Source organism: Mobula birostris, chromosome 16 (assembly GCF_030028105.1).
Source record: "Mobula birostris isolate sMobBir1 chromosome 16, sMobBir1.hap1, whole genome shotgun sequence".
In the NCBI taxonomy this organism is placed as follows: Eukaryota; Metazoa; Chordata; class Chondrichthyes; order Myliobatiformes; family Myliobatidae; genus Mobula; species Mobula birostris.
This window is the reverse complement of record NC_092385.1, coordinates 72,670,972-72,697,799: the sequence shown is the minus strand read 5'-3', so window position 1 is coordinate 72,697,799 and position 26,828 is coordinate 72,670,972. Positions and strand designations below refer to the sequence as shown.

The 26,828-nt window shown below is 44.4% G+C and overlaps 1 protein-coding gene across 3 annotated transcripts in view; it reads right to left on the bottom strand.

Moving 5' to 3' along the window:
- The window catches only part of slc38a3b (solute carrier family 38 member 3b), a 165,824-nt gene that overhangs the window by 66,636 nt on the left and 72,360 nt on the right, over positions 1-26,828 (bottom strand). For all 3 annotated transcript variants that reach the window (XM_072280829.1, XM_072280830.1, XM_072280831.1), the window contains exons 6-7: positions 24,342-24,434; positions 7,829-7,910 (exon numbers count right to left, since the gene is read on the bottom strand). In XM_072280829.1, coding sequence (XP_072136930.1) covers positions 7,829-7,910; positions 24,342-24,434 — 175 coding nt within the window. The remainder of the gene's footprint in view (positions 1-7,828; positions 7,911-24,341; positions 24,435-26,828) is intronic.

Here is a 26,828-nt window from a genome sequence, read left to right as displayed (position 1 = left end):
AACCAGAGTGATAAGGCTGAGGATAGGGCAATTGGTATACAACTAGATGCAGTGCACAGTGGGACTGTCAGGAATGATACAGCAAAATGGCAGTCAGTGTGATGAGTTAAAGTGTAAAGGGGGAGAGAAGATCAAAAAAAGTGATAAATACTGGACCGAAGGTGTTATATTTGAATGTACGCAGTATAAGGAATAAGGTACACGATCTTGTTACGCAGTTAGGGACTGGGAGTTATGACGTTGTGGGCATCACTGAGTTGTGGCTGAAATATCGTAGTTGGGAGCTTAACATCCAAGGATACACATATCAAAAGGGCAGGCAGGTATGCAGAGAGGGAAGTGTTGCTGTGTTGGTAAAAAACAAAATCAAAACCTTAGAAAGAAGTGACATAGGATAGAAGATGTAAAATCCTTGTGAGTAGAATTAAGAAACTGCAAGGGTAAAAACACTCTTATGGGAGTCATAATACAAGCCTCTGAACAAAAGACAGCATGTTGGCTACAAATCACAATGGGAGATAGAAAACACATGTCAAAAGGTCAATGTTGTGAGAGTCATGGGAGACTTCAATATGCAGGTAAATTGGGAAAATCAGGTTGGCATGGGATCCCAAGAGGGAGAATTTGTAGAATGCCTGCTAGATGGGCATTTTAGAGGACTAGTGGTTAAGCGCACTAGGGGATCAGTTATTCTGGACTGCGTATTATGTAATGAACTGAATTTGATTAGGGAGCTTAAGGTAAAGAAACCCTTAGGAGACAGTATCATCATACGATAGAATGCACCCTGCAATTTGAGAGGGATAAGCTAGAGTCAGATATATCAGTATTACAGTGGAGTAAAGTGAATTACAGAGGCATGAGAGAGGAGCTGTGAAAAGTTCATTGGAAGGAGATACTAGCAGGGATGATGGCAGAAGTTGGCTTGAGTTTCAGGGAGAAATTCGGAAGGCGTAGAAAAGATATACCCCAAAGAAGTATTCTAAAGACAGGATGATACACTGTGGCTGACAAGGGAAGTCAAAAACATCATAAAAGCAAAAGAGAGGGCATATAATAGAGCAAATATTAGTGGGAAGTTAGAGGATTGGGAGGCTTATAAAAACCAACACAAGACAACCAAAAAGCCATAAGGAGGAGGAAAGGATGAAATATGAAGGTAAGCTAGCCAATAATATCAAAAAGGATTCCAAAAGAGTTTTCAAATATATAAAAAGAAAAAAAGAGGTGAGAGTAGATATCAAACAGCAGGAAAAATGATGCTTAAGAGCTAGTAATGGGGGGCAAGGAAATGGTGGATGAATAAATTAAGTATTTTTCATCCATCTTCTCTCTGGAAGACACTAGCAGTATGCTGGAACTTCGAGTGTGTCAGGGGCAGAATTGAGTGCAATTGCTAGCACTAGGGAGAAGGTGTTTGGGAAGCTCAAAGGTCTGAAGGTAGATAAGGCACCTTGACCAGATGGGCTACACCACAGAGTTCTGAAAGAGATAACAGAAGAAATTGTGGAGGCATTAGTAATGATCTTTCAAGAATCACTAGATCCTGGCATGGTTCTGGAGCACTGGAAAATTGCAAATGTCACTCCACTCTTCAAGAAGGGAAGGAGACAGAAGAAAGGAAATTACAGGCCTGTAAGCCTGAACTCTGTGGTTGAGAAGAGGTTGGAGTTGATTGTTAAGGATGGAATCTCAGGGTACTTGGAGGCACATGACAAAATAGACCAAAGTCAGCATGGTTTCCTTAAGGGTATATCTTGCCTAACAAGGTATCACAGGAAAGATGGATAAAATATGGCTGATTGGCAGGAGGTAAAGAGTGGGAATAAAATGAGCCTTTTCTGGTTGGCTGACAGTGACTAGTGGTGTTCTGTAGGGGTTGGTGTTGGGACCACTTCTTTTTACATTATATACCAATGATTTAGATTATGGAATTGATGGCTTTGTGGCCAAATTGCAGACGACATGAAGGAGACAAGCAGAGGGACAGATAGTGCTGAGCAATCAGGGAGGCTGCAAAAGCACTAAAGCAGATTAGGAGAATGGGCAAGAAGTGGCGGATGGAATACAGTGTCCGAAAGTGTATGGTCATGCTCTTTGGTAGAAGGAATAAAAGTACAGACTATTTTCAAGACAGGTAGTAATCGTAATCTGTGGTGCAAAGGGACTTTGGAGTCCTCTTGCAGGATTCCCTAAAGGTAAACTTGCAGGTTGAGTTGGTGGTGAGGAAGGCAAATGCAGTGTTAGCATTTGTTTTGAGAGGACTAGTATATAGAAACAAGGATGTAATGCTGAGGCTTTATAAGGCACTGGTGAGGCCTCACTTGGAGTATTGTGAGCGGTTTTGGGCTCTTTATCTAAGAAAGGATGTGCTGACATTGGAGAGGGTTCAGTGGAGGTTCACGAGAATGCAAGGGTTATTGTATGAAGAGTTTGATGGTTCTGAGCCTGTACTTGCTGCAATTTTGAAGAATGAGGAGGAATTTCACTGAAACCTATCAAATGTTGAAAGGGCTAAATAGAGTGGATGTGGATAGGATGCTTCCTATAGTGGGGGAATCTAGGACCGCGGGGCACAGACTCTGAATAGCAGGATGCCCATTAAGAACGGAGATAAGGAGAACTATCTTGAGCCAGAGGGTGGTGAATCTGTGAATTTGTTGCCACAGGCAGCTGCAGAGGGCAAATCATTGGACAGAGGTTGATAGATTCTTGATTAGGTAGGGCATGAAGGGATATGGGGAAAAGTCAGGAGATTGGGGCTAAGAGGTAAAATGGATCAGCCACAATGTAATGGCAGAGCAGATTTGATGGGCCAAATGGCCCAATTCTCCTCCTATATCTTATGGTCTTAACCTATGACCTCTAGTTCTAGTCTCACCCGACCTCTGTGGATGTTAGCACTGTGACCTAGAAACATAGAAAACCTACAGCACAATACAGGCCCTTCAGCCCACAAAGCTGTGCTGAACATGCCCTTACTTTAGAAAGTACATTGGGCTACCCATAGCCCTCTATTTTTCTGAGCTCCGCGTACCTATCCAGAAGTCTCTTACAAGAACCTATTGTATCCGCCTCCACCACCATCGCCAGCAGCCTATTCCATGCACTCACCACTCTCTGCGTAAAAAACTTACCCCTGACATCTCATCTGTACCACCTTAAAACTGTGCCCTCTTGCGCTAGGCATTTCAGCTCTGGGAAAAGCCTCTGTCTATTCACATGATCAATGCCTCTCATCATCTTATACACCTCTGTCAGGTCACCTCTCATCCTCCATCGCTGCAAGGAGAAAAGGTCGAGTTCACTCAACCTTCCTCATCAGGCATGCTCCCCAATCCAGACAACATCCTTATAAATCTCCTCTGCACTCTTTCTATAGTTTCCACATCCTTCCTGTAGTGAGGAAACCAGAACTGAACACAGTACTCCAAGTGGGGTCTGACCAGGGTCCTATATAGCTGTAACATTACCTCTCAGCTCTTGAACTTAATCCCACAGTTGATGAAGGTCAATGCACCATATGCCTTCTTAACCACAGAGTCAACCTACACAAGCAGCTTTGAGTGTCCTATGGACTTGGACCCCAAGATCCCTCTGATCCTCCACACTGCCAAGAGTCTTACCATTAATACTATATTCTGCCATCATATTTGATCAACCAAAATGAACCACCTCACATTTATCTGGGTTGAACTCCATCTGCCACTTCTCAGCCCAGTTTTGCATCCTATCGATGCCCCGCTGTAAGCTCTGACAGCCCTCCACACTATCCACAACACCCCCAACCTTTATGTCGTCAATGTGACCTGCAGCAGACATGTGGTACTGGAGGATTCTGTGAGCACCATTTCCCTTTCTCCTCCCACCCCTTGTGCAAATTGTTAAAAGCTGCTCTTGAGATCTATATTTATAAATCAGACTCATGATAAAGGCCCTAATACCCTAACACTGGGAAACTTGCCACTGTCCACCAATGGAGACCCTAGCTAGAGCAGAAAGCTTCCAAGTACCTGAGCCAGTTCCAGCCAGAAATGTCTACAAATAGACCGGTCTCTATATCTCTGCAGCTGTCCTGTCCCCTCACTCTTAATAACTTACTGTCAATTGCACCATTCCTATACACATCTGGTCAACTGACAAAAGTTTAGGAGCAGAACTAGCCTTTCTTCCATTTACAAATGCATGACTAGAGGCCCCATTCCTCACCCTGGATTAATATTTAATTTTCCTGAACTATGCAATGATAAATAAGCAGGAACTCCAAAACAAATCTCACCATCAGAGAGCTGTCCATTAACTGTTAAACTGCTGAATGAACAGGAGTTTGTCATCTGGAGAACATCACAATAGCACCACTATTTGATTTAATAAATTCTCCTGAGGATGAACTGTGCATAACCCTTAACCTGCTAATCCAGCACAAAATTAGTACAGTTGCAAAGTACATAAACCTACTGCTGAGCAATAAAGGCATCTATTGCATTATGAGTAACCCTTAATCCGCTGGACAAAATTTATGCACAATGCTCACTCCAGTTATTCAGATTCCAGACTTAAAGCATTTAGTTTTTCCACCACTGTCTCTGGTAAGAGCTCTTCACAGTCATTTATTACCCTCTCCCCTGTAGACTTAATGGTACAGGAAGTAATCCTTCCTTTTGAGTAGAAGAGGAATTCCACAAGTTTTTGGTTTGAAGATGAAATAAACATATCATTGTGTAGAAGTTATGATTTATATTTCAGTAACATTGTATATATATTTTCCCCAGAGTGGAAATGGATAATACAAAGAGGTATACTTTAAGGTGTTGGGAGGAAAGTATAAGGGGCATGTCAGAGGCAGTTTTTTTTTTGCACAGAGCGGTGGGTGCATGAAATATGCTGCCACGGGGGTGGTAAAGGCAGGCACATTAGGGGCATGAATGAAATAGGCAAATGGATGAAAGAAAAATTAGGGCTATGTGGGAAGGATGGGCTAGATGGATCTCGGAATAGGTTAAAAGGACATGCTGTCTTATTGCTATCATCAGAGAGGAGGTACAGGAATCTGACCACACAAACTCAATGTTTTAGGAATACACGCAAAACGCTGGAGGAAAAGTCTAGCTGAAGGGTCTCGGCCCAAAACGCCGACAGTACTCTTTTCCATAGATGCTGCCTGGCCTGCTAAGTTCTTCCAGCATTTTGTGTGTGTTGCTTGGATTTCCAGCATCTGCAGATTTTCTCTTGTCAATGTTTTATGAACAGCTTTTTCCCCTCTGCCATCAGATTTCTGAATGGACAACGAATCAACCCCGAATATTTCCTCACTAGCTTTGCTCTTTTTGCACTACATGTTTAATTCCCAAACAACAGCAGATACCTATCTATTTAGGGTGCCTAAGACTTTTGGACAGTACTATAGTACTTTTACATAATGTACTGTACAGCTGCTGCTGGAAAAGAAACAAATTTCATGACATGAGTGATGATAAACTTGATTCTGATCTGGGTCTCCATTGTGGACTGAGAGTGGGAAGGGGCAGGGAGAGGGGAATCATGGTTTGGGAAAAGGGGAAGGAAGAGGGGAGGGAGCGGGAAGCACCAGAGAGACATTCTGTAATGATCAATAAACCAATTGTTTCGAATCTATTGACCTTGTTTGGTGTCTCAGGGCTGGTTGTGACTCCACCCACAGCACCCCAGCACTCCTTCCACACCCCTCCCGCAACAGTCCACCCTCGCCATTCCCTATATCCTTTGCTCCCACCAGATTCACAAACTCATTCTCTGCTCCATGTTGACAATATGTGCGGAAGACTTTTGCACAGTTCCGTATATATATTTTTATTGAAATTTAGTTTTTTTTTAGGTATTGCACTGTACTGCTGCTAAAAGCAACAAATTTCATAACATGTGTCTGTGATAATAAACCTGATTGTGATTCAGATTCTGAAAGGGTTGACACAATATCGAGGTATGAAAGGCCTGTACTGTGCTGCACTGTTTTATGTTCTAACTTCTATGTTTTAATATCAACTTTGTTAAAAGTGTAAAGATAATAATGGTAGGAATAAGTCGTATGTGCCAGGAACATGATATAATTACCTATGTACTTCAAATTCTGCTTCTGAAACTGAATTCAACTTGCGTATGTTACAAAATTGCATGTCTATCAGATATAACAGGACAAATTTCTACACCAGTTTTCCTTTCCTTTTGTCCTCGTATTTGCTGTATTCTTCAGCTGAAAAAATTACAGACCATGTCCTCATAGCTGTTGTAGGTCATTGTGAACGAGCAACAGCATCACAGTAATCTAGCCAGTTTCCTCCAAAAGCAATTCCCAAATCCAGGAGCTTTATCACCAAGAAAGACAAGGAAAATAGGTGCATAGAAACACTGTTACCTGCAAATTCCTCTCAAAGCACCGTTCTGACTTGAAAAAGTATTGATGGTTCTTGATTGGGTCTAAATAGAGGCTTGTTTGTCTCAATGAGCTGGAGAGCTATGTTGACTGAAGTCAGGACTTCGTGCTTTGGCTCTAGGTAGGGCCACCCATGCCAAACAGGTCAAAGGGTAGAGGCCAGATTAAGAGTGGTCCAGTGGTCCTCCAGACTAGGGATTCAGTTCAAGGCTAACAATCCTGACTGGTAAAACAAAATTGTTACAGAAGCAGCAATGAAGAATTCTTCTACATCTGTGTGCGATGGTATTCCTGAGTCTTCACCCGGAACTTGTATGACTAACAGTAGTGAAAATCGAGCCACTGACACGATGAAGGAAGCCCTGAACTCTGCCAGAGATAGAGGACCTTCACTGCTGCCCTAAACACCAGTGACGTTAAGGTCAGTAGAGACCCAATAGAGGAAGTTTAAGAATGCAACTCACCACCATCCACTGCAGGGCGCATAAGAATGGATAAATAATGCTGACCTTTCAGAAAATGATCTCGAAAATGAACATGCAAAAGAAAAATAGTTGGCAATCTCCTGTCTTTTATTTTCTTTGCTTCCTTTGGAAGAAACTTGGCTGAATTTTCATGTCCCATGTCATTTTCCCAAGTCTTATTAACTGTCAAAGGTACTTTAGGAATCTGAGATGTTCTTCTGTTTGTACATTTCCAAATTAAAACAATAGTTAAGAACAGTTCAATTGCCACAGAAGACTCTAAAATCATCAAGGATTATCACCATACCGGTCATGCCCTCTTCTCCTTACTGCCATAGAGCAGGAGGTACACAAACCTTAGGTGCCACACCACCAAGTTCAGGGACAGTTATTACCCCTCAACCATCAGGCATAACTTCCGTTACCCTTACTCTGAACTGAATCTACAACCTAAACTCACTTTCAAGGAATCTTTACAGCTTATGTTCTCAGTTTTACTTCTCTGTGTACAGTTTGTCTTCCTTCTTTTGCACAAGGTTGTCTGTCAGCTTATGTATAGTTTTTCATACATTCTATCGTATTTCTTTTACTTTATAAATGCCTGCAAGAAAATGAATCTCAAGGTAGCATGTGGTAACATTATATGTACTTTGATAATAAATTTACTTTGAGCTAAAAATTCACCTACTGACAATATTACTGAAGCGTTTAACCTAAAATGATGAGTACTTTGATAATACCAACATATATCCCCTGGTGGACAAAGGATTTGAAGTCTACACCCATGCATTCGGGGGCCAGATATACTCAGAGAATATGTCCATCATTGCTGGTGCATGAGTGTCTATTGGATTGTTGCCAATATAATGTCAGAGGAACAGCTCTGTAAAATTTAACCCATTCCTCTCCACAACAGTTACTGCACCATTTCTACACTTCAGGAGCATCAACTCACCCTGATTTTTCCTCGATGTTGAGAAAAGCTTGTAGCACCAGTGGGAGTTCGTACTTCACGATGTAAAGGTAACTGGACATGGCTGAAAGCAAATGAAAAGTCATTGATGTTTAAACCCTGATTAGACCACACCTGAAATACTGTGTTCAGTTCTAGTCACCTCATTATAAGAAAGATGTGGAAGCTTTAATGAGGGTGCAGAGAAGATTTACCAGGATGCTGCCTCGACTAGAGACCATGTCTTATGAGGATAGATTAAGCTAGCAGGAGCTTTTCTCTTTGGAGTAGAAGAGGATGAGAGATAACTTGATAGAGGTGTACAGAATGAGAAGAGGCAGAGATCGAGTGGATAACCAGAGACTTTTTCCAAGGCTGGAAATGACTAATATAAGGGGCATAATTCTAAGGTGATTAAAGTATTAGGGGGTATGTCAGAAGTAAGTTTTAACATAGAGAGTGGTGAGTGTGTGCAACACCTTGCCAGGGATGGTGGTAGAGGCAGATACATTAGGGATATTTACGAGACTCTTACACATGATAGAAATATGCAGGGCTATGTATGAGGGAAGGGTTAGATTGATCTTAGAAGTGGTTAATAGGGTGGAACAAGATTGTGCACTGAAGGGCTTGTCTTGTGCTGTAATGTTCTATGTTCTATAATTAAACCCCACTTGTGGTTGAGGGAAAGTAATGAACTGGAAACTGGGAAACTGGACCCTCAGATGTTTCAGGTCGTTTCGCATGAAAACATTTATGAGGACATTAGCCCCTAGGCTCCAACAGCCACGCACATTAGGCACATTTAATCACTTGATAACTGCTTTAGAATATCCTGAAATAAGACAGAAAATTTTGGAAATTCTCAGTATGTCAGACAAGATCTCTGCAGGGATAAGCAATGTTTCAGGTCAATGAAATTTTATTAATATTGGTTAAACTGCGAAGATGGTGGTGGCAAAACGCAGCCACACTTTGCGAGCAGCAAACAAAACTACCTTCTTTCTTTTACAGTCTTTATGGCGTGGAATTTTGCATGAATTCTATTCTGTTTCTTTGCTTTGTGGCTGCCTGCAAAAAGATGGATCTCAAGGATACCTACTTTGATAATAAATGTACCTTGAACTTTTGATTATTTCTGAATGAATATTTCCAACATATTCTATTTAAGATTTGCAGCAACTTTAATGATTTGCTTTTGGGATATGCCGATGTTGTGAAAGATATTTTATCCATACAAATCTTTCTAGCTTTTCTCTTTTATTTTCGGAATATCCAAGTGATGGTATAGGTGGTACACCTTATGGTATAGGTGATGGAAATGAACACCCTATAGCCTTTGCATTATGTTCCCTGACTGCTGAAGAGAAAAATTATGCACAGATTGACAGAGAGCCCTCAAGTCTGGGTTGTTGTGTAAAATGTTTCAACCAGTACTTATATGGGGGAGAATTTACTCTCATTACTGATCATCAACTACCAGTGTCCATTTTCAATTTACAGAAGGGTGTTCCACTAACAGCAGCAGCAGGAGCTCACAGCTGGGTCTGTTTCTTGGAGGACACAATAATAATTTCAAATTCAAGAGGATCACTAATCATGGAAATGATGATGGATTGTCCTGTTCACCCTTAGAAGAGGAAATAGAAAATTTTACAAAAGAGGACACCCCTCTTGAAGCATTCTCACTAATGAAAATTGAAAATCTCCGTGTTATGGATCAGCTGATCCAAAAGGAAATCAGAAAAAAAACCCACACTGTCTCAGGTCTACATGACCATGTCATGGTCCGGATCGGGTTCCCTTTAAATTTACTTTGTTTGTGTTACGATCTGGACCGTTGACTCCCTGTTTCCCTTTGGTTCCCTGTTTTCCCGTGTCCCTCGGGCTTGGTGATTGGAGGCAATTTACTCTCGGCTGAACCGGCAGTTTATAGTTTCCGGCTTTCAGCCGTTCGGTGCGAGAGCGTTAACAAAGTCACCGAAGGTACTGCGAGCCAATGTCATCTTGCTGGAGCAAGCCTAGTCTCCTCCCGAAGCAAGCGGCAGCAAGCCGCCTTCCCTTGTCAGAGCGGGTCAGTTAAAGTTAACCCGCCGGGGTGAGACAAGAGTTCGCCGCTGCTTGGAGCGTACTTGAGCCCAGTTATAGTTCTGTCCATTGTTGTGTGGTCTCCGTATCCATGTCATGTGTCTAAAAGGGGTCCCGGCTCTGTAACCTGGAAGGGTCCTGACCCTGTGTCGAGAAGAGTCCCGACTCCATCCTGTGTCTAAGGAGGATTCCCGGCTCGGTGTTTTATGTCCTGTGTCTGAGTCTGTCCAAAGAATAAGAAGAGTTCCTGGCTCCGGAGGCCCCGGAGGCTCCAGGTACCAAGTCCTGGCCCCGGAGGCTCCAGGTACCAAGTCCTGGCCCCGGAGGCTCCAGGTACCAAGTCCTGGCCCCGGAGGCTCCAGGTACCAAGTCCTGGCCCCGGAGGCTCCAGGTACCAAGTCCTGGCCCCGGAGGCTCCAGGTACCAAGTCCTGGCCCCGGAGGCTCCAGGTACCAAGTCCTGGCCCCGGAGGCTCCAGGTACCAAGTCCTGGCCCCGGAGGCTCCAGGTACCAAGTCCTGGCCCCGGAGGCTCCAGGTACCAAGTCCTGGCCCCGGAGGCTCCAGGTACCAAGTCCTGGCCCCGGAGGCTCCAGGTATCAACTCCTGGCCCCGGAGGCTCCAGGTATCAAGTCCTGGCCCCGCTGGCTCCAAGTATCAAGTCCTGGTCCCGCTGGCTCCAAGTATCAAGTCCTGGCCCTGGCGGCTCGTGATTCCGAGTCCTAGCCCAGACCATTAGTCCCAGCCTAGTCCAAGGCCTGAGTCCTTGTCCATTACGCTATTCCTGCTTCTGCTTTGCTCTCCTTGTAACAAGCAATAAACTTAATTTAAGTTAACCTCACAAGATGTGTCTCGCATTTGGGTCCACCCCACTCCTAGCGCCCCCATTGTTACAGACCACCCACAATAGCTAGAATGTGCAGTATGAATTCCAGCTCCCCCATTTTTTACCAGCCCTGGGATGAATTTGCCCTTGACAAAGGTTGCCTTATGTGGAGATTGAGAGTTTTTGTACCGTCCAATCTGAGAGCTAAAGTGTTGGAGGTGCTATATACCAATCATCTCAGCATGTTCTAAATGACAGCATTGGCTCAAAGCAGATTAAGCAGTTTGTCATGCACAACAGGATGCCAACATGTCTTCCAGATGTCTTGGTACACATTGGTACCAATGACATAGGAAGGAAAAGCAAAAAGGTCCTGAAAAGATATTTAAGGGAACTAGGTAGAAAGCTGAGAAGCAGGACCTCCTGGGTAGTAATTTCTGGATTGCTGCCTGTGCTATGCGCCAGTGAGGGTAGAAACTGGATGATTTGACAGATAAATACTTGGCTGAGAAGATAGTGCAGGGAGCAGGGCTTCAGATTCTTGGATCATTGAGATCTCTTCTGGGGGATGTATGAACTGTTCAAACTGTTCAAATGTGTTGCACCTGAACCTGAGGGGGACCATTATTCTCCCAGTTTGTTAGAGCTGCTGGGGAGGGTTTAAACTAATTTGGCAGAGGGGTAGGAACTAGAGTGATAGGATAGGACAGATGGTAACAAAGTAAAGATAGCGTGCAGACTGTCAGGAAGGGCAGGCAGGTGATGGGATGCAGTCGCAGCCAACAGGGTGAGCATCAGTACATTAGGGATGCGAAATCAAAAAGGGTGTAAATACAGTACTCAAAGTGTTGTATCTCAATGTGTGGAGGATAAGAAATAGGGTGGATGATCTTGTTGCACTATTACAGATTGCTAGGTATGATATTTTGGCCATCAGTGAATCATGGCTAAAGGACGATTGTAGTTGGGAGCTGAATGTCCAAGGTTACACATTGTATCAGATGGATAGGAAGGCAGGCAGAGAGTGAGGCGTGGCTCTACTGGTAAAGAGTGGCATCAAATCAGCAGATAGATGTGACATAGGGTAGGAAGATGTTGAATCCTTGTGGGTTAAGTTCAGAAACTGCAAGGGTAAAAGGACCCTGATGGCAGTTATATACAGGCCTCCTGACAATGGCTGGGAGATGGACCACAGGTTACAACAGGAAATAGAAAAGGTGTGTCAAAAGGGCAATGTTACGGTAGTCATGGGAGATTTTAACATGCAGGTCAATTGGGAAGATCAGGTTGGTAATGGACCTCAAGAGAGTGAGTTTGTTGAATGCCTAAGAGATAGCTTTTTAGAGCAGTTTGCCGTCGAGCCTACTAGAGGATCTGCTATACTGGATTGGGTGTTATGTAATGAACCGGAGGCGATTAGAGAGCTTAAGGTAAAAGAACACGTAGGAACCAGTGATCACACTATGTTCGAGTTCAACTTGAAATTTGATAGGGAGGAAGTAAAGTCCGATGTAGCATTAACGTAGAACATAGAATAGTACAGCACAGCACAGGCCCTTCAGCCCACAATGTTGTGCCAACCCTCAAACCCTGCCTCCCATATAACCCCCCGCCTTAAATTTCTCCATATACCTGTCTAGTAGTCTCTTAAACTTCACAGGTGTATCTGCCTCCACCACTGACTCAGGCAGTGCATTCCACACACCAACCACTCTCTGAGTAAAAAATCTTCCTCTAACATCCCCCTTGAACTTCCCACCCCTTACCTTAAAGCCATGTCCTCTTGTATTGAGCAGTGGTGCCCTGGAGAAGAGGCACTGGCTATCCACCCTATCTATTCCTCTTATTATCTTGTACACCTCTATCATGTCTCCTCTCATCCTCCTTCTCTCCAAAGAGTAAAGCCCTAGCTCCCTTCATCTCTGATCATAATGCATACTCTCTAAACCGGGCAGCCTCATGGTAAATCTCCTCTGTACCCTTTCCAATGCTTCCACATCCTTCCTATAGTGAGGTGACCAGAACTGGACACAATACCCCAAGTGTGGCCTAACCAGAGTTTTATAGAGCTGCATCATTACATTGCAACTCTTAAACTCTACCCTTTGACTTATGAAAGCTAACACTCCATAAGCTTTCTTAACTACCCTATCTACCTGTGAGGCAATTTTCAGGGATCTGTGGACATGTACCCCGAGATCCCTCTGCTCCTCCACACTACCAAGTATCCTGCCATTTACTTTGTACTCTGCCATGGAGTTTGTCCTTCCAAAGTGTACCACCTCACACTTCTCCGGGTTGAACTCCATCTGCCACTTCTCAGCCCACTTCTGCATCCTATCAATGTCTCTCTGAAATCTTTAACAATCCTCTACACTATCTACAACACCACCAACCTTCATGTCGTCTGCAAATTTGCCAACCCACCCTTCTACTCCCACATCCAGGTCGTTAATAAAAATCACAAAAAGTAGAGGTCCCAGAACCGATCCTTGTGGGACACCACTAGTCACAATCCTCCAATCTGAATGTACTCCCTCCACCACCACCCTCTGCCTTCTGCAGGCAAGCCAATTCTGAATCCACCTGGCCAAATTTCCCTGGATCCCATGCCTTCTGACTTTCTGAATAAGCCTACCGTGTGGAACCTTGTCAAATGCCTTACTAAAATCCATATAGATCACATCCACTGCACTACCCTCATATATATATATACCTGGTCACCTCCTCAAAGAACTCTGTCAGGCTTGTTAGACACGATCTGTCTTTCACAAAGCCATGCTGACTGTCCCTGATCAGACCATGATTCTCTAAATGCCCATAGAATCTATCTCTAAGAATCTTTTCCAACAGCTTTCCCACCACAGACGTAAGGCTCACTGGTCTATAATTATCTGGACTATCCCTACTGCCTTCTTTGAACAAGGGGACAACATTCGCCTCCCTCCAATCCTCCGGTACCATTCCCGTGGACAACGAGGACATAAAGATCCTAGCCAGAGGTTCAGCAATCTCTTCCCTCGCTTAGTGGAGCAGCCTGGGGAATATTCCGTCAGGCCCCGGGGATTTATCTACCCTAATGTATTTTAACAACTCCAACACCTCCTCTCTCTTAATATCAACATGCTCCAGAACATCAACCTCACTCATATTGTTTCACCATCATCAAGTTCCCTCTCACTGGTGAATACCGAAGAGAAGTATTCATTGAGGACCTCGCTCACTTCCACAGCCTCCAGCACATCTTCCCACCTTTATCTCTAATCGGTCCTACCTTCACTCCTGTCATCCTTTTTTTCTTCACATGATTGAAGAATGCCTTGGGGTTTTCCTTTACCCTACTCGCCAAAGCCTTCTCATGCCCCCTTCTTGCTCTTCTCAGCCCCTTCTTAAGCTCCTTTCTTGCTTGCCTATATTCCTCAACAGACCTATCTGATCCTTGCTTCCTAAACCTCATGTATGCTGCTTTCTTCCACCTGACTAGATTTTCCATCTCACTTGTCACCCATGGTTCCTTCACCTTACCATTCTTTATCTTCCTCACCGGGACAAATTTATCGTTAACATCCTGCAGGAGATCCCTAAACATCGACCACATGTCCTTAGTACATTTCCCTGCAAAAACATCATCCCAATTCACACCCGCAAGTTCCAGCCTTATAGCCTCATAATTTGCCCTTCCCCAATTAAAAATTTTCCTGTCCCCTCTGATTCTATCCTTTTCCATGATAATGGAGCAGTGGTCATTGTCCCCAGATGCTCACCCACTGAGAGATCTGTGACTTGACCCGGTTCATTACTTAGTACTACATCTAGTATGGCATTCCCCCTAGTCCGCCTGTCCACATACTGTGACAGGAATCCGTCCTGGACGCACTTAACAAACTCTGTCCCATCTAAACCCTTGGAACTAATCAGGTGCCAATCAATATTAGGGAAGTTAAAGTCACCCATGATAACAACCCTGTTATTTTTGCACCTTTCCAAAATCTGCCTCCCAATCTGCTCCTCTGCAACTCTGCTGCTACCAGGGGGCCTATAGAATACCCTCAATAGAGTAACTGCTCCTTTCCTGTTCCTGACTTCCACCCATATTGACTCAAAAGAGGATCCTGCTACATTACCCACCCTTTCTGGAGCTGTAATAGTATCCCTGACCAGTAAAGCCACCCCTCCTCCCCTTTCCCCACCATCCCTTTAAAAGCACTGAAATCCAGGGATATTGGGAATCCATTCCTGCCCTGGTGCCAGCCAAGTCTCTGTAGTGGCCACTACATCATAATTCCATGTATGTATCCAAGCTCTCAGTTCATCACCTTTGTTCCTGATGCTTCTTGCATCGAGGTACACACATTTCAGCCCTTCTACCTTACTGTCTTTACACCGTTTATTCTGCTTCTCTTTCCTCAAAGCCTCTCTGTATGTTAGATCTGGCTTTACTCCATGCACTTCTTTCACCGCTGTATCGCTCTGGGTCCCATCCCCCTTACAAATTAGTTTAAACCCTCCCGAACCATGCTAGCAAACCTACCTGCAAGGATATTGCTCCCCCTTGAGTTCAGGTGCAACCCATCCAATCTGTACAGGTCCCACCTTCCCCAGAAGAGATCCCAATGATCCAAAAATCTAAAACTCTGCTCCTTGCACCAACTCCTCAGCCACGCATTCAACTGCCACCTCCTCCAATTCTTACCATCACTGTCACGTAGCACTGGCAGCAATCCTGAGAACGCCACCCTTGAGGGCCTGTTCTTCAGCCTTCTGCCTAGTTCCCGAAACTCACACTTCAGGACCTCCTCCCTCTTCCTGCCTATGTTGTTGGTCCCAACATGTATCACGACTTCTGGTTGCTTTCCTTCTCGTACCAGGATGTCGTGTACCCGGTCAGAGACATCCCGGACCCCGGCACCCGGGAGGCAACAAACCATGCGGGTGTCCTTCTCACGTCCACAAAATCTCCTGTCTGCTCCCCTGACTATAGAGTCTCCAATGACGACAGCCCTCCTCTTCTCCGTCCCACCCTTCTGCACCACAGGGGCCGTCTCAGTGCCAGAGGGCCTGCCACCGTGGCTCACACCTGGTCGGTCGTGAGTTATTTCAGTGGAGTAAGGGAAATTACAGAGGTATGAGAGAGGAGTTGGCCAAAGTAAATTGGAAGGAGCTGCTGGCAGGGACGTCAGCAGAGCAGCAACGGCATGTGTTTCTGGGAAAAATGAGGATTGCACAGGACATGTGTATTCCAAAAGTGAAGAAATACTCAAATGGCAAAATAGTACAACCATAGCTGATGAGGGAAGTCAAAACTAATGTAAAAACAAAAGACAGGGCATACAACAAAGCAAAAATTAGTGGGAAGATCGAGGATTGGGAAGTTTTTAAAAACCTACAGAGAGCAACTAAAAGAATAATTAGAAGAGAAAAGATGAACTATGAAAGGAAGCTAGCAAATTAAAATATAGAAGGAGTGGATTGGGACAATTTGTTTTATGGGAAGGATGTAATAGACAAATGAAGGTCATTTAAAGGTGAAATTTTGAGGGTAGAGGATCTTCATGTTCCTGTTAGGTTGAAAGGAAAGGTTAAAATTTTGAGAGAGCCACAGTTTTCAAGGGATATTAGAAACTAGGTTCGGAAAAAGAGAGGAATCTACAATAAATATAGGCAGCTTGGAGTTAAAGAGGCGCTCGAGGAATATAAAGAATGTAAAAAGAATCTTAAGAAAGAAATTAGAAAAGCTAAAAGAGGATACAATCTGCTTTGGCAAGTAAAGTGAAAATAAATCCAAAGAGTTTCTACAGTTATATTAATAGCAAAAGGATAGTGAGGGATAAAATTGGTCCCTTAGAAAATCAGAGTGGACAGCTATGTGCGGAGCCAAAAGAGATGGGGGAGATTTTGAACAATTTCTTTTCTTCGGTATTCACTAAGGAGAAGGATATTGAATTGTGTAAGGTAAAGGAAACAAGAAAGGTAGCTTGGAAAGTATGACGATTAAAGAAGAGGAAGTACTGGCGCTTTTAAGGAATATAAAAGTGGATAAGTCTCCGGGTCTGGACGAGATATTCCCTAGGACCTTGAGGGAAGTTAGTGTGGAAATAGCAGGGGCTCTGACAGAAATATTTCAAATGTCATTAGAAACAGAGGTGGTGCCAGAGGATTGGCGTATTGCTCATGTGGTTCTATTGTTTAAAAAAGGTTCTAAGAGTAAACCTAGCAATTATCGGCCTGTAAGTTTGACGTCAGTGGTGGGTAAATTGATGGAAAGTATTCTTAGGGATGGTATATATAATTATCTGGATAGACAGGGTCTGATTAGGAACAGTCAACATGGATTTATGCATGGAAGGTCATGTTTGACAAATCTTATTGAATTTTTTGATGAGGTTACTAGGAAAGCTGATGAGGGTAAAGCGGTGGATGTTGTCTATATGGACTTCAGTAAGGCCTTTGACAAGGTGGGTCTTTATTTCCGAACAATTTAGGTCTTTATTCTTTGGAGCGTAGAAGGTTGAGGGGGTACTTCATAGAAGTGTTTAAAATTATGAGGGGGATTGATAGAGTTGACGTGGATAGGCTTTTTCCATTGAGAGTGGGGGAGATTCAAACAAGAGGACATGAGTTGAGAGTTAAAGGGCAAAAGTTTAGGGGTAACATGAGGGGGAACTTCTTTACTCAGAGAGTGGTAGCTGTGTGGAATGAGCTTCTAGAAGAAGTGGCTGAGGCAGCTTCGATGTTGTCATTTAATGTTAAATTGGATAGATATATGGACAGGAAAGGAATGGAGGGTTATGGGCTGAGTGCAGGTCGGTGGGACTAGGTGAGAGTAAGAGTTCGGCACAGACTAGAAGGGCCGAGATGGCCTGTTTCTGTGCTGTAATTGTTATATGGTTATATGGTTAAATAATATCAAAGTGGATAGTGAAAGCTTTTTCAAGTATGTAAAAAATAAAAGACAGATGAGAGTGGATAGAGGATCGCTCGAAAATGAGATAGGAGAAATAATAACGGGGAACAAGGAAATGGCACTTGAACTAATTGAGTATTTTGCATCAGTCCTCACTGTGGAAGACACTAGCAGTGTACCATTTGTTGTAGTGTGTGAAGGAAGAGAAGTTGGTGCAGTTACTATTACAAGGGAGAAGGTGCTCAAAAAGCTGAAAGACCTAGAAGTACATAAGTCACCTGGACCAGATGAACTGCACCCTAGGGTTCTGAATGAGGTAGCGATAGAGATTGTAGCAGCATTAGAAATGATCTTTGAAGTCAATGTACTCTGGCAAATGTCACTCTACTCTTTAAGAAAGGAGGAAGGCAGCAAAAGGGAAATTACAGACCAGTTAGCCTGATCTCAGTGGTTGGGAAGATTTTAGAGTCAATTGTTAAGTCCGAGGTGATGGAGTACTTGGTGACACAGGACAAAGTCAATATGGCTTCCTTAAGGGAATATCCTTCCTGACGAACCTGTAGGAATTCTTTGAGCAGATTACAAGTAGGATAGATAAAGGTATGTTATATATTTGGACCTCCAGAAGGCCCTTGACAAGGTGCCACACCTGAGTTAAGAACCCATGGTTTAACAGGAAAGTTAATAACATGGTTAGAGCACTGGCTGATTGGAAGAAGGCAGCGAGTGGGAATCTTTGTCTGGTTGGCTGCCAGTGACTAGTGGCGTTCCACAGGGGTCGGTGTTGGGACCACTTCTGTTTATGCTGTAAATAAATGATTTAGATGATGGAATATTTGGCTTTGTAGCCAAGTTTGCAGTTGATATGAAGATTGGTGGTAGGGCAGGTAGTGTTGAGGAACAGGTAGGATGCAGAAGGACTTAAAAAGATTAGGAGAATGGCCAAGAATGTGGCAAATGAAATATAATGTTGGAAAATGCATGGTTATGCACTTTGGAAGTAGAAATAAATGTGTGGACTATTTTCTAAATGGGGAGAAAATCCAAAAATCTGAGATGCAAAGGAATTTGCGAGTCCTTGTGCAGAACACCCTAGAGGTTAACTTGCAGGTTGAGTCGGTGGTGAGGAAGGCAAATGCAATGTTAGCATTCATTTCAAGAGTTCTTGAATACAAGAGCAGGGATGTCATACTGAGGCTTTATAAGGCATTGGTAAGGCCTCACCTTGAGTTTTGTGTACAGTTTTGGACTCATCTTAGAAGAAATGTGCTGGCATTGGAGAGGGTCCAGAGGAGGTTAACAAGGATGATTCCAGGAATGAAAGGGTTATCATATGAGGAACGTTTGATGGCTCTGGGTATGTACTCACTGAGAATTTAGAAGGGTGAGGGGGGAATCTCATTGAAACCTTTCGAATGTTGAAAGGCTTAGACAGTAGATATGGAAAGGATGTTCCCATGGTGGGAGAGTCTAGGACAAGAGGGCACAGCCTCAGGATGGAGGGGTGTCCATTCAAAACAGAGATGCAGAGACATTTCTTTTGCCAAAGGGTGGTGAATTTGTGGAATTTGTTGCCACATGCAGCTGTGTAAGCTAGGTCGTTGGATGTATTTAAGGCAGAGATTGATAGGTTCTTGATTGGACATGGCATCAAAGGTTATGGGGAGAAGGCCGCCGTACAGGGTTGAGGAGGAGATAAAAAAGGATCAGCCTTGATTGAATGGCAGAGCAGACTTGACGGCCAAATGGCCTAATTATGCTCCTACGTCTTATGGTCTTATGTCTAAAGGATGCCAAATACAGCATGTCTCCATTCCCAGGAATGCCCTGCCGTGCCCTAACAGAGGATTCACGTGGATTTTGCCAGGATATTCATGGGTACAAATTTCTTGGTAGTAGTGGATGTAGCTACAAAGTGGCCAGAAGTGTTCCCAATAATCTCCACTACTGCCTCAATCTATCTTGCAGACAACCAGTAACCAAGAATCCATGGTCCTCTGAAGGTTACCTTGCTTTGTATTGTGTTATCCTGGCTCGGGCTTTCTGAATATTGGGATCTTCAGTGAATAATGAAACAATCGAAATGCATTTGCTATAGTAGCACACACAGAAAATGCGCGAGGAACTCAGCAGGTCAGAAAACATCTAAGGAAAGGAATGAAGAGTAGGTGAAGCCAGGTGAGGGGAATATAGGTGGGTGGAAGAGGGGGGATTGAAGTGAGAAAGGAAAGGGCTGAAGGAGGAAACTGATAGGAGAGGACAATGGATCCTGAGAAAGAGGAGAATCCACCTACCTTCCCCCTCAGCTGGCTTCAACTATCACCTTCTAACTTGTGCTCCCCCCACCACCCCCCCCGCCACCTTCTTATTCTGGTTTCTTCCCCTTTTCTTTCCATTCCCAAAGAAGGGTCTCAGCCCAAAATATTGACTGTTCATTTATCTCCACTGATGCTGCCTGGCCTGCTGAGTTCCTCCATCAGTTTGTACGTGTTGCTTTGGGCTTCCAGCATCTGCAGAATTTCTCACGTTCTCTGAATTTCTCAGGCCAGTGGAAAGCGGCCAGTGCGTGAGTGGGCCAGTGAAGGAGTGGAGCTTTGAGGCTTTGACGAGAAGAGGCAGAGGACAAGCTAGCTTGCAGTTAGTTTTTACAATGTCTCCTGAGACGGTGATGTGCCTCTCATGTGAGATGTGGCAGTCTTGGGGGATCACCCCTCACCGCAGAGTCACATCTGCCAGAAGTGCATATGGCTAGGCAATCTGGAAAACCGTGTAAGGAATCTGGAGCAGCAGCTGGATGACCTTCAACTCAAAAGGGAGAATGAGGCAGTCAGAGATGAGAGCTACAGGGAGGTAGTCACACCTAGGCTGTCAGAAGCAGGTTGTTGGGTGACAGTCAGAGGGGGGAAAGCGAAGGTGAGCAGACAGGTAGTGCAGAGCACCCCTGTAGCCATTCCCCTGAATAATAAGTTTACCATCCTGGATAATACTGGCAGGGACGACCGACCAGGTGTGAGCCACGGTGGCAGGGCCTCCAGCACTGAGTCTGACCCTGTGGTGCAGAAGGGTGGGACGGAGAAGAGGAGGGCTGTCGTCATTGGAGACTCTATAGTCAGGGGAGCAGACAGGAGATTTTGTGGACGTGAGAAGGACACCCGCATGGTTTGTTGCCTCCCGGGTGCCGGGGTCCGGGATGTCTCTGACCGGGTACACGACATCCTGGTACGAGAAGGAAAGCAACCAGAAGTCGTGATACATGTTGGGACCAACAACATAGGCAGGAAGAGGGAGGAGGTCCTGAAGTGTGAGTTTCGGGAACTAGGCAGAAGGCTGAAGAACAGGTCCTCAAGGGTGGCGTTCTCAGGATTGCTGCCAGTGCTACGTGACAGTGATGGTAAGAATTGGAGGAGATGGCAGTTGAATGCGTGGCTGAGGGGTTGGTGCAAGGAGCAGGGTTTTAGATTTTTGGATCACTCTTCTGGGGAAGGTGGGACCTGTACAGATTGGATGGGTTGCACCTGAACCCAAGGGGATGCAATATCCTTGCAGGTAGGTTTGCTAGCATGGTTCGGGAGGGTTTAAACTAATTTGTAAGGGGGATGGGACCCAGAGCGATACAGCAGTGAAAGAAGTGCATGGAGTAAAGCCAGATCTAACATACAGAGAGGCTTTGAGGAAAGAGAAGCAGAATAAACGGTGTAAAGACAGTAAGGTAGAAGGGCTGAAATGTGTGTACCTCGATGCAAGAAGCATCAGGAACAAAGGTGATGAACTGAGAGCTTGGATACATACATGGAATTATGATGTAGTGGCCATTACAGAGACTTGGCTGGAACCAGGGCAGGAATGGATTCCCAATATTCCTGGATTTCAGTGCTTTAAAAGGGATAGAGAGGGCAGAAAAAGGGAAGGAGGGGTGGCATTACTGGTCAGGGATACTATTACAGCTACAGAAAGGGTGGGTAATGTAGCAGGATCCTCTTTTGAGTCAATATGAGTGGAAGTCAGGAACAGGAAGGGAGCAGTTACTCTATTGGGGGTATTCTATAGGCTCCCTGGTAGCAGCAGAGTTGCAGAGGAGCAGATTGGGAGGCAGATTTTGGAAAGGTGCAAAAATAACAGGGTTGTTATCATGGGTGACTTTAACTTCCCTAATATTGATTGGCACCTGATTAGTTCCAAGGGTTTAGATGGGGCAGAATGTTAAGAGTGTCCAGGACGAATTCCTGTCACAGTATGTGGACAGGCCGACCAAGAGGAAAGCCATACTAGATCTAGTACTAGGTAAAGAACTGGGTCAGGTCACAGATCTCTCAGTGGGTGAGCATCCGGGGAACAGTGACCACCGCTCCATTATCATGGAAAAGGATAGAATCAGAGAGGACAGGAAAATTTTTAATTGGGGAAGGGCAAATTATGAGGCTATAAGACTAGAACTTGCAGGTGTGAATTGGGATGATGCTTTTGCAGGGAAATGTACTATGGACATGTGGTCGATGTTTAGAGATCTCTTGCAGGATGTTAGGGATAAATTTGTCCTGGTGAGGAAGATAAAGAATGGTAGGGTGAAGGAACCATGGGTGACAAGTGAAGTGGAAAATCTAGTCAGGTGAAAGAAGGCAGCATACATGAGGTTTAGGAAGCAAGATAGATAGGAATATAAGGAAGCAAGAAAGGAGCTTAAGAAGGGGCTGAGAAGAGCAAGAAGGGGGCATGAGAAGGCCTTGGCAAGTAGGGTAAAGGAAAACCCCAAGGCATTCTTCAATCATGTGAAGAAAAAAAGGATGACAGGAGTGAAGGTAGGACCGATTAGAGATAAAGGTGGGAAGATGTGCTGGAGGCTGTGGAAGTGAGCGAGGTCCTCAATGAATACTTCTCTTCGGTATTCACCAATGAGAGGGGACTTGATGATGGTGAAACAATATGAGTGAGGTTGATGTTCTGGAGCATGTTGATATTAAGAGAGAGGAGGTGTTGGAGTTGTTAAAATACATTAGGACAGATAAGTCCCCGGGGCCTGACGGAATATTCCCCAGGCTGCTCCACGAAGCGAGGGAAGAAATTGCTGAACCTCTGGCTAGGAACTTTATGTCCTCGTTGTCCACAGGAATGGTACCGGAGGATTGGAGGGAGGCGAATGTTGTCCCCTTGTTCAAAGAAGGCAGTAGGGATAGTTCAGATAATTACAGACCAGTGAGCCTTACGTCTGTGGTGGGAAAGCTGTTGGAAAAGATTCTTAGAGATAGGATCTATGGGCATTTAGAGAATCATGGTCTGATCAGGGACAGTCAGCATGGCTTTGTGAAAGACAGATCATGTCCAACAAGCCTGACAGAGTTCTTTGAGGAGGTGACCAGGCATATAGATGAGGGTAGTGCAGTGGATGTGATCTATATGGATTTTAGTAAGGCATTTGACAAGGTTCCACATGGTAGGCTTATTCAGAAAGTTAGAAGGCATGGGATCCAGGGAAGTTTGGCCAGGTGGATTCAGAATTGGCTTGCCTGCAGAAGGCAGAGGGTGGTGGTGGAGGGAGTACATTCAGATTGGAGGATTGTGACTAGTGGTGTCCCACAAGGATCGGTTCTGGGACCTCTACTTTTTGTGATTTTTATTAACGACCTGGATGTGGGGGTAGAAGGGTGGGTTGGCAAATTTGCAGAAAACACGAAGGTTGGTGGTGTTGTAGATAGTGTAGAGGATTGTTAAAGATTTCAGAGAGACATTGATAGGATGCAGAAGTGGGCTGAGAAGTGGCAGATGGAGTTCAACCTGGAGAAGTGTGAGGTGGTACACTTTGGAAGGACAAACTCCAAGGCAGAGTACAAAGTAAATGGCAGGATACTTGGTAGTGTGGAGGAGCAGAGGGATCTCGGGGTACATGTCCACAGATCCCTGAAAATTGCCTCACAGGTGGATAGGGTAGTTAAGAAAGCTTATGGGGTGTTAGCTTTCATAAGTCGAGAGATAGAGTTTAAGAGTCACGATGTAATCATGCAGCTCTATAAAACTCTGGTTAGCCCACACTTGGAGTACTGTGTCCAGTTCTGGTCGCCTCACTATCGGAAGGATGTGGAAGCATTGGAAAGGGTACAGAGGAGATTTACCAGGATGCTGCCTGGTTTAGAAAGTATGCATTATGATCAGAGATTAAGGGAGCTAGGGCTTTACTCTTTGGAGAGAAGGAGGATGAGAGGAGACATGATAGAGGTGTACAAGATAATAAGAGGAATAGATAGAGTGGATAGCCAGCGCCTCTTCCCCAGGGCACCACTACTCAATACAAGAGGACATGGCTTTAAGGTAAGGGGTGGGAAGTTCAAGGGGGATATTAGAGTAAGGTTTTTTTTACTCAGAGAGTGGTTGGTGCGTGGAATGCACTGCCTGAGTCAGTGGTGGAGGCAGATACACTAGTGAAGTTTAAGAGACTACTAGACAGGTATATGGAGGAATTTAAGGTGGGGACTTATATGGGAGGCAGGGTTTGAGGGTCGGTACAACATTGTGGGCCGAAGGGCCTGTACTGTGGTGTACTATTCTATGTTTGCATTAGGTATAGTGCTGTCTTTGCAAGACACAGTGTCCCCCACAGCTCTGGTCAGGCACATTCATCAACAGTACCTGTGCCAAAACTAATGCCGTCAAAGGTAAATGCTTCATTTCGAGCCTGAAGAATGTTCAGGCCTTCAGTTGGACTTCTTACCTCCAATATTCTGCAGGGTGATTGCGATAGCAGCAGCTAATTTCCCTGTGGTTCCAAATGCCCTGAGACCAAGCTGCTCATAAGCACGGATTCCTGAGTTGTGGAATAAAGAGCGATTTCAGTCACTAGACAAAAAGCCCAGATTTTGTTTACATATATTTGGATATCCTAAAAGCACACCTTAAAACCAAAAGGCACTAACAACTAGTAAAATGGAAAGGCAGAAATGAAACTTAGGGCTTTATCAGCAGGAGGCATGCTACCCGAAGGTGGAGCGATAACATTTGAAAATAAGCAAACAATTAATATTAAAGACTGCATAAACATCAGACTCTGCAGAAAGTTGTGAATTCAGCCATCTCCATCATGGGCACTAGCTTCCCCAGCATTGTGGACACCTTCAAAAGACAATGCCTCAAAAAGATGGTATCCATCATTCCTAATGCCCAGGACATGTCCTCTTCTCGATGCTACCATCAGGGAGGAGATATGGAGCCTCAAGTCACACACTCAACATCTCTGGAATAGCTTCTTCACCTCTGCCATCAGATTTCTGAATGGACAATGAACCCATGAACACTACCTCAATATACTTTTCCTCTCCTTTTGCACTACTTATTTAATTTATATGTGTATACTTCTTATTTTAATTTATAGTGTTTATTATTATGTGTTGCGATGTACCGCTGCCACAAAGCAACAAGCTTCACATCATATCAAACCTGCTTCTGAGACATGCAGTTACCTCAGACAGTGTAGGGCAAAGTAATGTGGTACGAAATCTGTGTAAGTAAAGGAGATACAGATGAGGGGGGAGTACAAAGAATGGATAATCTGTCATGAGGCTTTTACTAAAACAATATCCTAGCTGAAAATCCAGAGCATAAATATTCTTGAGGTGTGTCATGTTGACCAGAATTTAAGCCAGGATCTGGAACCAAACAGAACGTCTTTGCAGGGGACCCTTGCTCTGCTATTGCTCCCATGTGGAGTCTCATGGCTGGATTCCAGTACCCAATCTTAACGTAGACTCTTGGCAAAGCTGTGAGCTTCAGTTCAAGTTTTTTTTTTATATTTTTGGGTTCGAATGATGGTGCACAGGATGAGTGAACTAAACTTTTATTTGCTTTTAGAGAAATAGCCCGGAAAAGGCCTTTCCGGCCCTCAAGCCATGCTGCCTAGCAACCACTGACAACCCTAACCTAATTAAGGGACAACTTACAATGACCAAATAATCTACTAACCTGAACATCTTTGGAGAAAGCAGAACACATGGAGAAAAACCATGTATCCCACAGGAAGGACGTACAGACTCCTTACAGAGGACACGAGGATTAAACTCCGAACTCCAATGTCCCATGTTGTAGCGCATCATATAACCATATAACAATTACAGCACGGAAACAGGCCATCTCGGCCCTTCTAGTCTGTGCCAAACTCTTACTCTCACCTAGTCCCACCAACCTGCACTCAGCCCATAATCCTCCATTCCTTTCCTGTCCATATATCTATCCAATTTAACTTTAAACAACAACATTGAACCTGCCTCAACCACTTCTGCTGGAAGCTCGTTCCACAGAGCTACCGCTCTCTGAGTAAAGAAGTTCCCCCTCATGTTACCCCTAAACTTTTGCCCTTTATCTCTTAACTCATGTCCTCTTGTTTGAATCTCCCCCACTCGCAATGGAAAAAGCCTATCCACGTCAATTCTATCCCCCTCATAATATTAAATACCTCTATCAATTCCCCCCTCAACCTTCTACGCTCCAAAGAATAAAGTCATGCCAAACCGCTTTAGCCCCCCAAAGATCGGTAGAAGGTTTAACTAACTCGTGGATGGTCAAAGGGGAGAATAATTCATGCATCTCTGCAGGTACTGACACTGGTGGAGTGAGCCCATCACATACACTTCCACCTCCAACTGCATTGCTTGGAATTCCAAGAAACGAGGGAGAAGATTGTTCTCAATCTGTGGTGCCAGTGTACACAATAGTTACTTGATTGTCAGCATGAAGATGACGGACTAAAGGGCCTGTTTTGGTACTGTATGACATGATGATTCTTATACAGTGGCGACTGTGCTTCTGCTAAGTTCCACAGAACCAGATTTTGGGAGTGAAATGCAGCGTACAGTGTAGGTGGGCATAAAGGTCTGCATGGACATGATGGGCCAAAGAGCCTGATTCTGCACTGCATGGCTCCATGTATTCTAGGAGAAAGATCTGCAATCCCTGAAGGACTGGTGGTTGTGTTCAGGAATATGGAACAGGTGGAACACTCTCTTGCAATATTCCTCTGAGTGTAGAGGAGCACACATTTTCCACCTCTTCTCCTCCAACTGGCCACACAGATATTTTCTGGTATTGTTAGCAGATCTACAGTTTCCAACAGCAAGCAGGCATTCAACCTGCTCAGAAAATAGCTAGATCAGGCACTCTCAACCTCTTTTATGCCATAACCCCTTACGATTGACTGAGAGGGCCCTGG